The 14,253-nt window shown below is 39.6% G+C and overlaps 2 protein-coding genes across 6 annotated transcripts in view; one reads left to right on the forward strand and one right to left on the reverse strand.

Annotated features, from left to right (window-relative positions):
• Nucleotides 1–1,836: 1,836 nt before the first annotated feature.
• On the reverse strand, nt 1,837–8,289 carry ANKRD49 (ankyrin repeat domain 49). Its single transcript, XM_082684129.1, has 3 exons — nt 8,202–8,289; nt 4,806–5,160; nt 1,837–3,361 (listed from the first exon to the last, which is right to left on the reverse strand). Exons 2-3 carry the CDS (start codon nt 5,061–5,063, stop codon nt 2,900–2,902), a joined length of 720 nt encoding a protein of 239 aa, XP_082540255.1. The 5' UTR covers nt 5,064–5,160; nt 8,202–8,289; the 3' UTR covers nt 1,837–2,899.
• A 48-nt stretch (nt 8,290–8,337) lies between these two features.
• Nucleotides 8,338–14,253, forward strand: part of MRE11 (MRE11 homolog, double strand break repair nuclease) — an 81,664-nt gene continuing 75,748 nt past the window's right edge. Inside the window, exons 1-3 of one of the 5 annotated variants that reach the window (XM_082684110.1) lie at nt 8,338–8,523; nt 9,250–9,381; nt 12,220–12,352. In XM_082684110.1, the coding sequence (XP_082540236.1) occupies nt 9,362–9,381; nt 12,220–12,352 (153 nt within the window). In that variant the 5' untranslated portion in view covers nt 8,338–8,523; nt 9,250–9,361. Of the gene's footprint in view, nt 8,567–9,249; nt 9,382–12,219; nt 12,353–14,253 lie in introns of all 5 variants that reach the window. The other 4 variants (XM_082684111.1, XM_082684112.1, XM_082684113.1 and 1 more) reach the window with 4 other exon arrangements.

Raw genomic sequence — 14,253 nt, forward strand, 5'->3', positions numbered from 1 at the left:
CATTGACTGGGTAATCAGTGATGAACCAAATATGAGAGTTTTTGTGTTTTTATTCCACTTGGTCAACATTAATAAGACTCATCCTGAAAGGGGTGAAATTAGGTATGAATTTAAGAGGAACTCAGGTAATAGGCATTGAGGAGCTGTATAGAGAACAAAAAATAAGCCACTCTCAGCTTCTCAGCCCTGGGTACAGGAAACCCATTTTCTTTCAGAAACTCATTTCCTCAGTCCTTTTAATTATTTACTAACATCCTTTTGCTTTTCCCCCACCCCTTCGGATTTTCCCATTGGTTGGAGACCTCTGATGCCTGAAAGGGACCTTTGAAAATGGGATATAGTGTTTCCAGGAATGGAGGCATTTGGATTTTTGTCATAATAGATGCCAATGAAGAGAAATAAATGAATGCATCCATAGAATAAAGTCTACATCCCATCACCCTGGTAGATAGTGGGTCAGAGAGCTCCCTGGAGGAGCATATTTAAGATTTAGAAGAGCAAAGCCAACTCATTTCATTTGTGAGCCTGTGAATTATGATGTACTCCTTGAACAATGACAGTCACCTTTCCTGAAGCATATAAGCTAAAGCCAGTTATGAAAAACAGTCTTTGGATAAACTCTCCCAGATTAGAGAAAATTTTCTTTGCAAACCGAGTTTTTTTTTTTTTTTTTTTTTTTTTTTAAGGCTTCTTAAAGCAAAGTGGAAGATACAGTTAAGTAAAAGAGTCAAAAGCATGATTAGTGAATGCCTTCTGTGGATAGGAAACACTTTCCTAAGGAAAAGTACAAAGGAAGCAAACAACACAAATGCTGTGCTCAGAGATGGAAAGGATTTCTTTTATGTGGAGTTTGCTCCTCAGCACTGGTTGAATGTTGAGGCCTGAAACCAAGGGAGTAGTGAGTCACATTTCAGCTCCTTATTGTAAGTAAGGAGGTCTCTTTGGCCCCAGACTTAAGTGGAGAGCTTATGTAAAATCATGGATGCAACTTATTTCCAAAGTAAGAAAGGAGTCACAGACTCTTTCAGGTAAGCAGGCAGCTTGTTTAGCAGTCTGCTAGGGTAGAAGGGGTCCTATTCTATTGTCACTGCCTGTCAGCTGTACCTGTCATCTGGTATCCTCAAATTGGGCCACTTTTTTTTTTTTTTTTTTTGAGTGTGTGCCTATACAGGGACGGGAAAAGGCAGAGGGAGAGGGAGAGAATCTTAAGCAGGCCCCATACCCAGCACAGAGCCCAACACAGGGCTCAATCTCACCTCTCTGAGATTATGACCTGAGCCAAAATCAAGAGTCAGATGCTTCAATGACTGAGCCACCCAGGCACCCTGGGCCCAGTACATTTCATAGACATTGGTACTCTGAAACTGAGGCATCTCCTAGCCAGAGACCACAGAATAATTAAAGCTATCCTAGTTCTTGAATCCTGTTTGTCATGATGATTCAGTTAGTAATTAACTTTTCTGAGATGATTCAATTTTTTTTAACCCCAAAACCACCAAACATATTTGATTAAGTAACATTATTAGTCCATAGTGATTGGCTCACATGGACTGGCTCAAAGAGACAAACTTTGGTGAATAAACAACTGAAGAAAAGGCTCATTGGTTTAGTTTCCTTCCCATTAGCATGTCAGTTCTGGTGTTAAGAAGTTAAGAAACAACCCTTCAGGAACAGTCACAGAAAGGGTAGGTGGTCAGTGGGAAACTCCTGCTAGAGAGACTGAGACAGTAGTTAATCAATATATGTTCAATGAATACATAGGTTATGGATCCAAGGAAGATCTGTGCTGATCAAAAAAAAAAAAAAAAGAGAGAGAGAGAGAGAGAATTGGCGTCATTTTTGTTGTTCAAAACTTTTATTTTTTTCTGAATATTTCTATTTATGCTTGTGTCACTATCCACACTGTGGCTTTTTTAAAACCTGAGCCACTTATAATCTAGCCCCAATATAATCATCATCCTTTCACTCTTCGAATTCCTTTTCCCTCGTCTCTTTGCCTTTGTAGGATTCATATAAAAGAAGGACCTTGGAAAACCGAGATTTCCTGTGAACTAGAGAGACCATCTGAGCCAGTGCCCCCAAACAACAGGATTAGGCAGGTAAAACCAGTTGGTGAGCACATATAGTACGATCACTTGGACCAAGGTAGAGTTGTGCGCATGTCTGAAAGGTCACACCTACTCAACCAATGGAAGAAGGATCGTGTGGGTTGACCAGGGTGAGGTAGGGCCGTCCACAGGATTGTGTGAACTGTGGTTGTGGAGGCAGTTATGTAACATTCACGGGCTAAACACTTTAGTTAACTACTTTGCTGAAAATGGTCTACACTCTAAAAGATAAAGATCTAAGCTTCTTTAATGTTTTTTTAAACTTGTGACCATTCAAGTCACTAATAAGTGAGTTCTTACCATTTAAAATGAAAGCAAATGGCTATCGTGATGTGGAGAAGACGGCTGAACTGCACCAGTATACTTGAGATTTTTCAATTAAATTCTGAGTTACCTCACCTTATAAAAATACATGTCAATATACTAAATACTGCATGAAGACCCAGGATGGGGCGGGGGGTTGTATTTAAAAATACACTTCTCTTGGATCAGCACCAAAAATATCATTAGTTTTTCTGTACAACCTGTTACAAGTTGTTAAGTAGAAGCGTGTTAAAATTATTTCTGATAAAAATTACAAAGTCCACATAGATCAGTAAAGGTATATCCAAACAACTTTCAAATACATTTTGACATCAAGGTTAGGCATTTCACTGGGAAGGGCATTCGAATGTGTACCACTGAATTTCTGTCGCAAAACTTTTGATGTCAACTTTGTATCATGGGCATATGTCCTATCTCACACAAAGGAGGCACTGGTACTTGGAAACTTCAGAGGATTATTAGAACTGTTATGGCTGAGGTGAAGAATTTGTGCAGCCTTCCACAATTTCAAAGAGGTAGTGATAGACACTTGTCCGCCTGGCAATATCAAGGGCCGTTTCTTCCAAGTTGTTCTTCAGACCCGGTTTGATGTAGCGGTTCATGAGGAGGAGCTCCAGGGTATCTTTGCTGTCCCTGTTCCCAGCGGCGAGGTGTAAGGGGGTCAGGAGGCCTTTTGTTTGGGCGTTGATATCTGCATCATGCTGGAGTAAGAAAGAAGCGACTCTGGTGTTATTCCACTTACAAGCACTGTGCAGCGGTGTCCAGCCATCCACAGTCACCGCGTGGACATCTGCCCCTTGTGCAATCAGCTCGCGTACCACATCTAAGTGTCCACTGTAGGCTGCTCGATGGAGAGGGGTATATTCGTCTTCGTCTCTAGTGTTGACATGGGTGGCCTTTTCAGACAGTAGTCTCCGCACTGTAGTAAGCTGAGAAGGAAAAGGATCTTTTCAAAACCCAGCGTGACCAAAACAGTACATGAAGCAAACTAAATTGCCCAGTGGTGTTAAATTTATTTGAGCTCCACAAAAACTTGTTAGCAGAGAACTTTTAAGATAAAAATGATTTAAGATTTATTTTGGGGACAGAGGGCTACAGATTTAAGAATGAACACGTTAGTGTTAACCACATTCTTGCTTCTAAGAATGTGACTCTCTCTGAAAACCAAGTATCAGTATCAGATGTATGACAATCACACATTTACTCCTGGTCCAGTTCAGGCCCACTGCATCTAGGCTTTAGTCCTAGAGAAGTAACACAGACCATAATTGTATTCGGTATTTTACACTTCATTAGTGAAAACATTAATAACTGATTTTTCTACAGTAGGATTATGGTACCAATATGCATAGTGCATAAAGCTTTGAAAAATAAACTTATCAGAAGAATACAATGGTAATAAGGAAATCTAGAGATTAAGGAGCTCAATTCCTTCCTACTAAAACAACCTTGGAAACATGTTTTCAGTAAGTTGATTTTCAGTTTGGTCTTGGATCTCTGGTGGGATACAGTGTGCTCCTGGATGAAAAAGTTATCCAAAAATGCAATACTTTTTAGTTATTAATTTGCTACCACCCACATGGAAGAACTTAGTAAAATGAAGAAGTGGCTGAGCAGGAAGAATCCATTTGATGATACTACTTACATAATATTGGGCAAATTAATATTCCTGAATCCCATTTTCTTAAACTGTAAAAGGGAAGAATATTACTTATCTTGTGGGGATAGATGAGGATTAAGTCAAATAATATAATAAAGTACATGGTATAGTTGGTATTCAAAACATGTTAATTCCCATCCTCCCTCTTCTAAATGATAGTTGTCTCTAGGAAGATCTTAACGACTTAATATAAATGTTTTTAAAAATATAGGTGATTTTGGGGCGCCTGGGTGGCTCAGTGGGTTAAGCCGTTGTCTTGGGCTCAGGTCGTGATCTCAGGGTCCTGGGATTGAGTCCTGCATCGGGCTCTCTGCTCAGCAGGGAGCCTGCTTCCCTCTCTCTCGCTCTCTGCCTACTTGTGATCTCCCTCTGTCAAATAAATAAATAAAATCTTCAAAAAAAATATAGGTGATTTCTTGCTAACTGTATAATTATCCCTTAAACTCCCAAATAATACCCAATAGGATGCTCTGTGACTATCCATGGCCTTTCATGGATATTGCCTCATTTGATCCTCAAATCCTGTATAAAAGATAAAGGTATTATCATGGCCATTTTTATAGGTAAGAAAATAGAGGTTCAGGAATTGTAGGATTTGCCCAAAGTCACAAACCAAATAGAGGTTCAGGGACAGGTCTTCTGGCTCTGAATCCAGTACTTCTCTTATTATATTATGGTTTCCTCTTTAATTGTTGTTTGTTTGTTTTTTTTACCCGATTTTTTTCTGCGGCCCAAAGAAGCAATTTGCTTGGATCTTTTTCCATCTTTTTTTCTTGCAATTGATACCACTCTTCAGTTTTTTCATCTTGTTCCTCGTCTTCATCAGAATTCCCTACCCAGAGACTTTGGGTACCAGTGGGAATAAGGTGCCCATGTGTTTCCAACAATTCAAGCTGGTTAAAGTGTTCAGAAAAGTCCAGGGAATTTTCTGGGTCTGGTTTTCCATCACTATTTACTTTCCCTTTTTCCATTTTTCCTATGACACTAAATATAAAACATTTCAAATGCCAGGGTATAAATAATCTTTCTAGAGATGAATTATGTCTGCTTTATTTTATCCACCAAGATCTGGAAACACAAACACAAAAATTATTAGCAAAACAGTAATTGTTTGTCAAAAGCATAGATAAGTCTTGCAAACATACACAATAAACCCATCTAGACTTTTTGGTTTTACTGTTAGTCTTTACATTCTCTAAATACTAGTGCTGAAATTTGTTATCTATACTTTTAATGGTTAAAACTTTATTTTTGTTGTTGTTGTTTTCTTCTACTAAGCCAATGGTTATATTATTCTGAATCTATTGGTTTCGATGCTATGGTATTATATTAAGAGTGATAAATGCTTAAGGCTTTTAAATCATAATTAAAAAGACCAGCACATTCATGATTTTTATAAACTAGACACATAGATGATATAAAGCAGAAATAAAAACTTTTAGTTTCTAATAAATTACTTCAAAGAATTAGACATTCTTAGGGATGGAATAGCCCCAGGATACCTGTATAAATCTCTCATCAGTGCAGATATCTTTATTAACACATCTATAATAATTATCCTAATTCTACTTTAATAATTTCGGGGTTGGGAAAATACACTGCTTTAAAAAGGAGTCCCATTCCTTGAAAGACACTATAATTTTTAGTTGGCTTCTTGTCTGGAACTAAATTTCGGCTGTCATTCACTCCCTTCAACAAATATGAATAGAATGCCTGGTCTGTGCCAGTCTTCGGGTATTGGGATTCAATAATGAACGAGATTCATGTCTTAACCTCAGAAAGGTTATTGTCTATTGGAGGTGACTAGAAACAAGAGCACGATGTGGGCTATGACAGGACTCCGTCCAGATACAATGATATACAAGAGGGTTAATCCAATCCTAAAGGATTAGAGAAGGCTTCTTGAAGGAAGGGACATTTATTTAGTGAAGCTGCCACATTAATTTATAAACCAGTTATCAGTTTTAAGAGTTGCACAGCTTTGGGGCGCCTGGGTGGCTCAGTGGGTTAAGCCGCTGCCTTCAGCTCAGGTCATGATCTCAGGGTCCTGGGATTGAGCCCTGCATCAAGTCCTGCATCAGGCTCTCTACTCAGCAGGGAGCCTGCTTCCTCCTCTCTCTCTCTGCCTGCCTCTCTGTCTACTTGTGATCTCTCTCTATGTCAAATAAGTAAATAAAATCTTTAAAAAAAAAAAAGTTGCACAGCTTATTAAATCGTAACCAATTTTTAAAAACGCAAATAATTAGTAAGTATCTTTTAAAAATACCATTTCTCAGGCTCCCAGTTATATTTGTTGAAATCTTATCAGTCTTTCAAGGCTCTTCTCAGATGTCATCTCTTTCATTAGTCTTTCTTGAACTTCCAAATTAGATTTCTCTCTAGTTGCTTTTTTGGTTCTACCTATTGTCTTATTTCAGCACTAATTATTTCCTTAGAGAATTATAAGCTTAAGGATACAGTCTGTATTTAACTTAAATTTCTGTCCTAATCAATATTTGTAGAATGAAATTTAATTAAAGTCCTTCACTTGATTTTGTCTGGAATGTATTCTGAGAAGTTCCAGAATTAGTCTTCCCTTAAGATACTAATTTCTTTCTAATTTCACAAGCTTAACAGTATTCAATCCTAATATAGCATTAGATTTTATCATTAGTGCCAAAAGTACTACCCTTATGTTTAAATTTATCACTTGTGACTAATAATGTCTCTGGGCCTGTTACTTCGCTGTAAAATGTAATGATTGTATGAACTGATTTCCAAGTCGTGCCTGGTTTTTCAGAGTCTATTGATACCCCATCAGAATTACTTTACGTTTTATTAGTTCTCTTGGAATTCTCACTTTTTACTATTGAAGTATTATTGATATAGTGTTATATTAGTTTCATGTGTACGAACACAATGATTCCACAATTCTGTACATGACTCGACCCTCACCACACTACATTATATTACTGACTACATTTACCGTATTGTTGGCTATATTCTCTATGCTGTACTTTTCATCTCTGTGACTTACTCATTTTATAATTGGAAGTTTGTACCTCCTCAAACCTTTCACTCATTTTGTCTATCTTCCCACCCCTCTTCCCTCTGATAACCACCAGTTTTTTTTCTCTGTATTTATGATTTTTATGATTTCCTGTAGGTAGGAACTCCCATTGGGACTCTCATTTTTTACTTCACTATCAAACTATTCCCTGAACGTTGCAAAACAAAAATGATCATATATCAGTTCATTAAACACTCTGAACAGATACTGATAAAGTTCATTTAACTAAATCAAAAATAGAAGTAGTAAGGCACATTTATCCTCCCCTTTCCTTTCTGTACCCCCCTCCCCAGTTTTTTAAAATAAATTCTGAATTTACTGCTCCAGATACAGTAACTCATACATAAAATTTCTTTTTTAATTTAGGTAGATTTAATTTAAAGAGTCAAACCTAGGTGCATCTCCTTGACTCCGGATTTTTAAAAAATCGATTAAGATTCTGATTTGATGATACTCCACCAGGAAGAAGTAGGATATGTTTCTTAAAAGAACACATTTCGACAGAGCTCTAAACTGTCAACGCCTCGGAAATAGCTCAGTGACAGATGCGGGCATAAACCCCGTTTTCCAGGTGAAGGCGCCGAACTTCGTACAGATGAAAACAACCTGCCCTAGATTAGGGACGCTTCAATGGAACTAAAAGGTCAGATTTTTTCATTGAAAAGTTTCACATTATTTTTTAACTGTACTGTATTTTACTGCTATCAGCACAAAGCAATACAGACGTGCTGAACCCGGGATCCAGGAGTGAAAAGAAGGGGAAGCTGGGAGTAAAAGGGTCCGAACGCTCTAACTCTGGGGAGTGGGAGTGAGGGAGAAAGCCCCTAGTCCCGGCCCTCTGGCCCCGATTGGTCATTTCCCAGGCCCGGAGTCGCGCCTGCGGCCTTCCAAACAGCCAAGCGTGGAGAAGCTGCTCCAGCCCCACCCCGGACCCGCGACGCGGCTAGAACAACAGGGCTCAGCCGGGGTCGACAGGTGACCCGCTCCCAAGGGCCCAGGAGTTTTTAGGTGGCGCGAGGGGACCAAGGAGCGCGGTCCGGGACATGCAAGAGCTACCCACCTTAAAGAAGGGAAACATCGCTGTCGCGAACCTCGCTTCCGGGGTCGTCCCTCGGCTTCTCAGGATTGGCTCCTGCTTAGGGGCGGGGCGTCGCCGCCGCTTTCCCGGCTCCCTGACTGCATTCGGCAGCCAATGAGAACCGAAGAAGACCTGAACTCTACGGCATCAATGAGGTATCGCGAGAGAAAGAGTCTCTTTTTTATTTTTTTATTTTTTCTCCCCTCTCCCGCCGAATTCAGGTTTTGGACCCGGCGGCTCCCTGCGTGCAGGCTCAGGAAGTGCTGTTGCTTTCCTTCTCACGAATCCCGCTCCTTCTTCCCGGGTAAAAGACAACCTGGGGTTCCGGTGCGGGGGCTTTGGAGAGTGTAGGTGTGGGGTAATTTAAGGAATTACCGTCTCCTATTTTGTGGGATCCCGGGCGGACATCCTGAGTGGATTGACTTTCTGGAAAGAGTGGGACGAGTCGGTTAAGGCCTGGAGGTTCTGGTTCTGGCTTCAAAGAGTCCAGTGGCGGCGGGGGCGGGGGGCACGGTGTGTTGAGGCTCAGCATCTGGAAGGAACCAGGAGTCCGGACGTAGGGGTGGTTTCGCTGTGGCAGCGACTCTTCCCCAACTGTGTTGCCCTTTCCAGTTGCCTTGCGGGGGTTTCTCCGCGGAGCACGTGTTTCTGTTTACTTACACTAGTTTTAAAGGTGGGGCCTTCTCTTTACCTAAACTGGACCATTCCTTTAAACAGTCCTGTGGTTGAGCATGGGATACGCGATTTTCTCCATGCCCCATACCCCTGTGCACATCCAGGGTTGTTTTGTGTGCTAACCCAGAATTACTGTCTGCGACCCTTTCTGTCCATTTATCTAATAAACACTAGTTTCCGGTAGTTTGATCAGAGTGGTGAAACTAAAATGGTAAAACTAAACTGGAGATGTGCTGTTTTCTGTTGTTAGCTCTTAAAAAGTAAAAATACAGCCGGCGCTTAGATGAAAATGAGATTCCTAAAATCGGTAGTTTTTAAAATAATGTATTTGACAATAATGTAATTTTGTTTTTAGAATTTGCTAGAATTTGGAATCGAGTGAGTTTCCTGACAGCTTTGATCACAGGACCCAGGAGTACTTGGAGAGAAAACTAGTTGGAGAGGAGCTGGACTGACCATACATCGAAATGAGTCCTGCAGATGCCCTGTAAGAAATTGTCTTCTGGAATCTTTTTTGCTTTGAATTTCTTGAAGCCCATCAACTATAATCACCATGAATAAAAACTTATTTAAAAAGTTAGCAGTGGGCGCCTAGGTGGCTCAGTGGGTTAAGCCGCTGCTTTCCGCTCAGTTCATGATCTCAGGGTCATGGGATGGAGTCCCGCATCGGGCTCTGCTCCATCGGCTGCTTCCCTCTCTCTCTCTCTCTGCCTGCCTCTCGGTCTACTTGTGATTTCTCTCTGTCAAATAAATAAATAAAATCTTAAAAAAAAATAGCAGTAAATAACTTGCCTATAAACAGAAATGTCACCAAAAAGAATACATTGTTAAAAAAATTAGTATAATTTTTTATAATTATAAAAGATTGTACAGCTATAGATTGAGGCCTTGCAATAATTTGATATTTTACTATAGTATATACGTTTATATTCTTAGGTTTTCTCTTAAAATACTGAAGCTATCAATATTCTTGAACTTTTGTGAGAAAGTCTTACTGGCCAATGCAAGCCTATTTAAGCAGAGTTTTAGAGTAGTAAATTGTTCTAGCATTGAATAGATTGGAAATAAATTTGGGTGAAATGAAAATCAGTGAAAGAATCAGAAGACGCTGATTTCAGTTCCTTGGTTATTACTGTGTGACCTTGGGGAAGTTAGCAATTCTCTGAACCTTGCCTACATTTCTTCATTATATATATATAATTGGAACAGAATTGACTTTCTCAGATTAATTTAGATGTTTCAGTGAGAGAATTCGTTTGAAGATATTTTGTAAGTTGATATGGAAGCTTAGGGTAATGTGATTTTTTTTTTTTTTTTAAGATTTTATTTATTTGAGGGGCGCCTGGGTGGCTCAGTGGGTTAAGCCGCTGCCTTCGGCTCAGGTCATGATCTCGGGGTCCTGGGATCAAGTCCCGCATCGGGCTCTCTGCTCAGCGGGGAGCCTGCTTCCCTCTCTCTCTCTCTGCCTGCCTCTCTCTGTCAAATAAATAAATAAAATAAATAAAATCTTAAAAAAAAAAAGATTTTATTTATTTGAGGGACAGAGATAACAAGTAGGCAGAAAGGCAGGCAGAGAGAGGAGGAAGCACGCTCCCTGCTGAGCAGAGAGCTTGTCGTGGAGCTCAATCATGACCCAAGCGGAAGCAGAGGCCTTAATCCACTGAGCCACCCAGGCACCCCGTGGGTAATGTGATCTTGAAAGTATTCTGATCAACTGGTGTATATGTAGCAATTGGAACTATGTGCATATCTCATCGTTGAAGTTTTTGAAGAGAAATCTCTTCTAGAACAATCTCATAAATAAAGATTTTAATTTGGAGATATATGTTAAAGTTTTTTTAATTTCATTATGGTTTAGTGAAAATAGACCGAGTGGTTAAATCCTGTTTCTTCTACATAGTTGTGCGATAACTCATTTAATTTCTCTATAAACAGTTTTCTCATTTTTTAGAGACAGTAATACCAATTTCTTTACATGTGGAAGTTGAGGTGAGATCATAGATACATAAGCATTTTAAATAAAGTAGTTTTTTTTTTTAAGAGTTTTTTATTACTTATTTGAGAAAGAGAGCTTGAGTCTGGGGGAGGGACAGAGGGAGAAGCTGGCTCCCCAGTAACCAGGGATCCCAGGGGCTCAATCCTAATCCTGAGATCATGACCTGAGGGGAAGGCATACACTTAACCAATTGAGCCACCCAGGCTCCCTTAGTATTTTAAAGAAGTTAGAAGTTACATTAAAGGGACGCCTGGGTGGCTCAGTGGGTTAAAGCCTCTGCCTTCAGCTCAGGTCATGATCCCAGCGTCCTGGGATCGAGTCCCATATCGGGCTCCTTGCTCCACAGGGAGCCTGCTTCTCCGTCTGACTCTGCCTTCCACTCTGTCGGCCTGTGCTCGCTCTTGCTCGCTCTCTCTGACAAATAAATAAAATCTTTAAAAAAAAAAAAAAAGGGAAAAAAAAAAGAAGTTACATTAAAGAAGCTATTAACAACTACTACATTGCTGCTTTACATGAGAGTACCTTTGAATACTACCAAATTCAAATGGAATTGTAAATTTGTTTTGTTACTTGACCATATTCGTTAATGAAACACTAACTTTGTGTAGGGACTAGAATCCTGCAAGTGTCCTTCAGGGGCTTGAATATAAGTTAATAGTTTATTCGGATAAAATCTACTTATAAAGTAAGAGGGAGGGCTTTTTAAAGTAACAGTCGACTCTGATTTTTCTGAACAAGTGCAAAATAGATAAAAAGCAAGTTTAGATTTGGGGTCAAATCCTTTTAGGATTTTGGGATGGAACAGAATTGGAAAACAATGAAGCTTTTAGGTCCAGGGTCCAAAAGAATGTATACAACTGGAGTTGTAATAAGGTTATACTTTTGGGGCACCTGGGTGGCTCAGTGAGTTAAGCCTCTGGCTTTGGCTTAGGTCGTGATTTCAGGTCCTGGAATCCAGCCCCACTTGTGGCTCTCTGCTCAGAGGGGAGCCTGCTCCCCTCCACCCCTACTACCACCTGCCTCTCTGCCTACTTGTGATTTCTGTCTATCAAATAAATAAATAAAATCTTTAAAAAATAAACAAGGTTATAGTTTTTTGAAAGGAGTCAGAGAACCTATTAAAGTTTATGTGTGTGTGTTTTGTTTTGAATTAGGTGTAGGCAGACAAACTGAAGAACTGTCAATTGCTTCAAAATTTCAGACTATTTTAAAGCTAGAAAAGTGATTTTACTGTATTACTACTATTATTTATCTTCTAAATTTAGGTTTTAATCTGCTTGAGCATCTTTTAATGAATTATCTTGAAACGTTTCTTCTTTTTTCATATAGTGATGATGAAAATACATTTAAAATCTTAGTTGCAACAGATATTCATCTGGGATTTATGGAGAAAGATGCAGTCAGAGGAAATGATACATTTGTAACACTGGATGAGATTTTAAGACTTGCCCAGGAAAATGAAGTGAGTTTGGTTTACATTTTTTCAGTTTCTGCTGTGCTCCCTTAGTCTGTAGTAGACTCTTTTCCTTTCTTAAAGTTGGAGGTTTGTTTTACAGGTTCATATGCTCACATTGCCTGCTTAAATCTCAATATACCATAAACCCAAAGCAGATTTTAAGTGCTTTGTGACCTCAATTCAGTGGGAGTTGGTTTTGTTAGAAGTTTGTGAAAGTTTACACATATTTATGGGGTGTTTACTGAGTGCAGGATCCTGTTGCAGTTTCTGTTTGAAATGGAAAGATGACTCAGTTTCTGTTTTCCAAGAATATACAGGATATCAGTATGTGAGATAAAACAGATGTCCGTAATGCTCAGATTTAAGTCTTATGTGTTAAGAACCAGAAGAAAGGGGCGTCTGGGTGGCTCAGTGGGTTAAGCCTCTGCCTTCAGCTCAGGTCATGATCTCAGGGTCCTGGGATCGAGTCCCACATCAGGGCTCTCTGCTCAGCAGAGAGCCTGCTTCCCTCTCTCTCTCTCTCTCTCTGCCTACCTCTTCATCTACTTGTGATCTCTCTCTGTCAAATAAATTAAAAAAAAAAAAAAAAGAACCAGAAGAAAATCATAAACAGCTTTTCCAGTAGTTTAGAGGTAGAAGAGATCTTATACAAAGATCTCTACTTTATAGAGCATAGCAACATCAGTTTAAAAGAATGGGGTGGCATTTAACTTAAGCTTTGAAGAACAAGTAGGCTTTTGATGGGTAAAGAGCATAGAAAATGTACATTTCACAGGAAGCAGGAAGAAGGGCACAGAGGTGAGATAGTATGAGGTATGTTAGGGATGCAACAGGTCAGTTTGGCTTATTAGTAGGCCATATGTTAGAAAATGTGCTTAAAAGAATAAAAACACTGTTTGAGCTGTATTAAGGAGGGCTTCAAATGCCAGATTGAGGAGTTTGTACCCGGTTCAGTGGAAAATCTCCTGGTGACAGGATACTGCACGAATTGGTGACCAGACTACTTAAGTAGTGGCATGGGTTGGAAAAGGGGAAGTGAATGCAAGAAGTATATGGATTTGCATATGTCAGGGGTGGAGTTGAGGGAAGGGGAGAGGACACAGTCTGGTGTATGTTTAAGTTTGGGCAAATGGTGATACCAATAATAGAAATAGCTTCTAAATAAGGAAGAGGTACTTTATGTGGGAAGGTGGTGAATTCTGATTTAGACCATTTGAGTTGGAGATTCCAGTATGCCATTCAGTCAACATTCTAGCAAGCCAAAGAAATGCCCTGTTGGACATTTCAGGAGAGAGCTGGGGAGTAAACATATATGCTTGTGACTTACAAATTAGTATCTTCAACCTTGACTTTTCCTCAGAGTTTTGTTCCATTTTTCCGCAAGTCCTTTGGTTCTTCCTCGTAAACATATATGGAAACTGTTTCTGTGCCTATATGTTTAGCCTAAAACTTTTATCCTATTTTGCTGGACTACAGTAGCTCCCCATTGGTCTTTCTATTTGCATTCTTTCCCCATACATTTATTCAGTATAGCGCCAAAGTGAACTTCTAAAATCATAAATCAGATCCTATCTCTCTGCTGCTTGCAGTCTTCAAGAAGCCTTTCATTGACGCTAAAGTAAAATTCAAACTACAACGCTCAACTCGATCTGACCTCTGCCAAGAGACTTCTGCAACTCTCTGCATTGTTCATTTGCTCCATCCACCCTGGCATGTTTTATTCTGGGACCTTTGTAGGTCTGGTTCACATTGGAGCACATTGTATTTACCGTTTTCAAGAGGTCTTCCTGGATATCTCCAGACATTTCAGTTACTATGTTTATTTTTTTCATAACACCCTCTGAAATAATATATTGAATTCCCTACTTGTTAACTATTGATCTTTTCCACTAGAAGGTCAACAGGAG

This window comes from Mustela nivalis, assembly GCF_964662115.1.
Source record: "Mustela nivalis genome assembly, chromosome: 9".
Classification (NCBI taxonomy): domain Eukaryota; kingdom Metazoa; phylum Chordata; class Mammalia; order Carnivora; family Mustelidae; genus Mustela; species Mustela nivalis.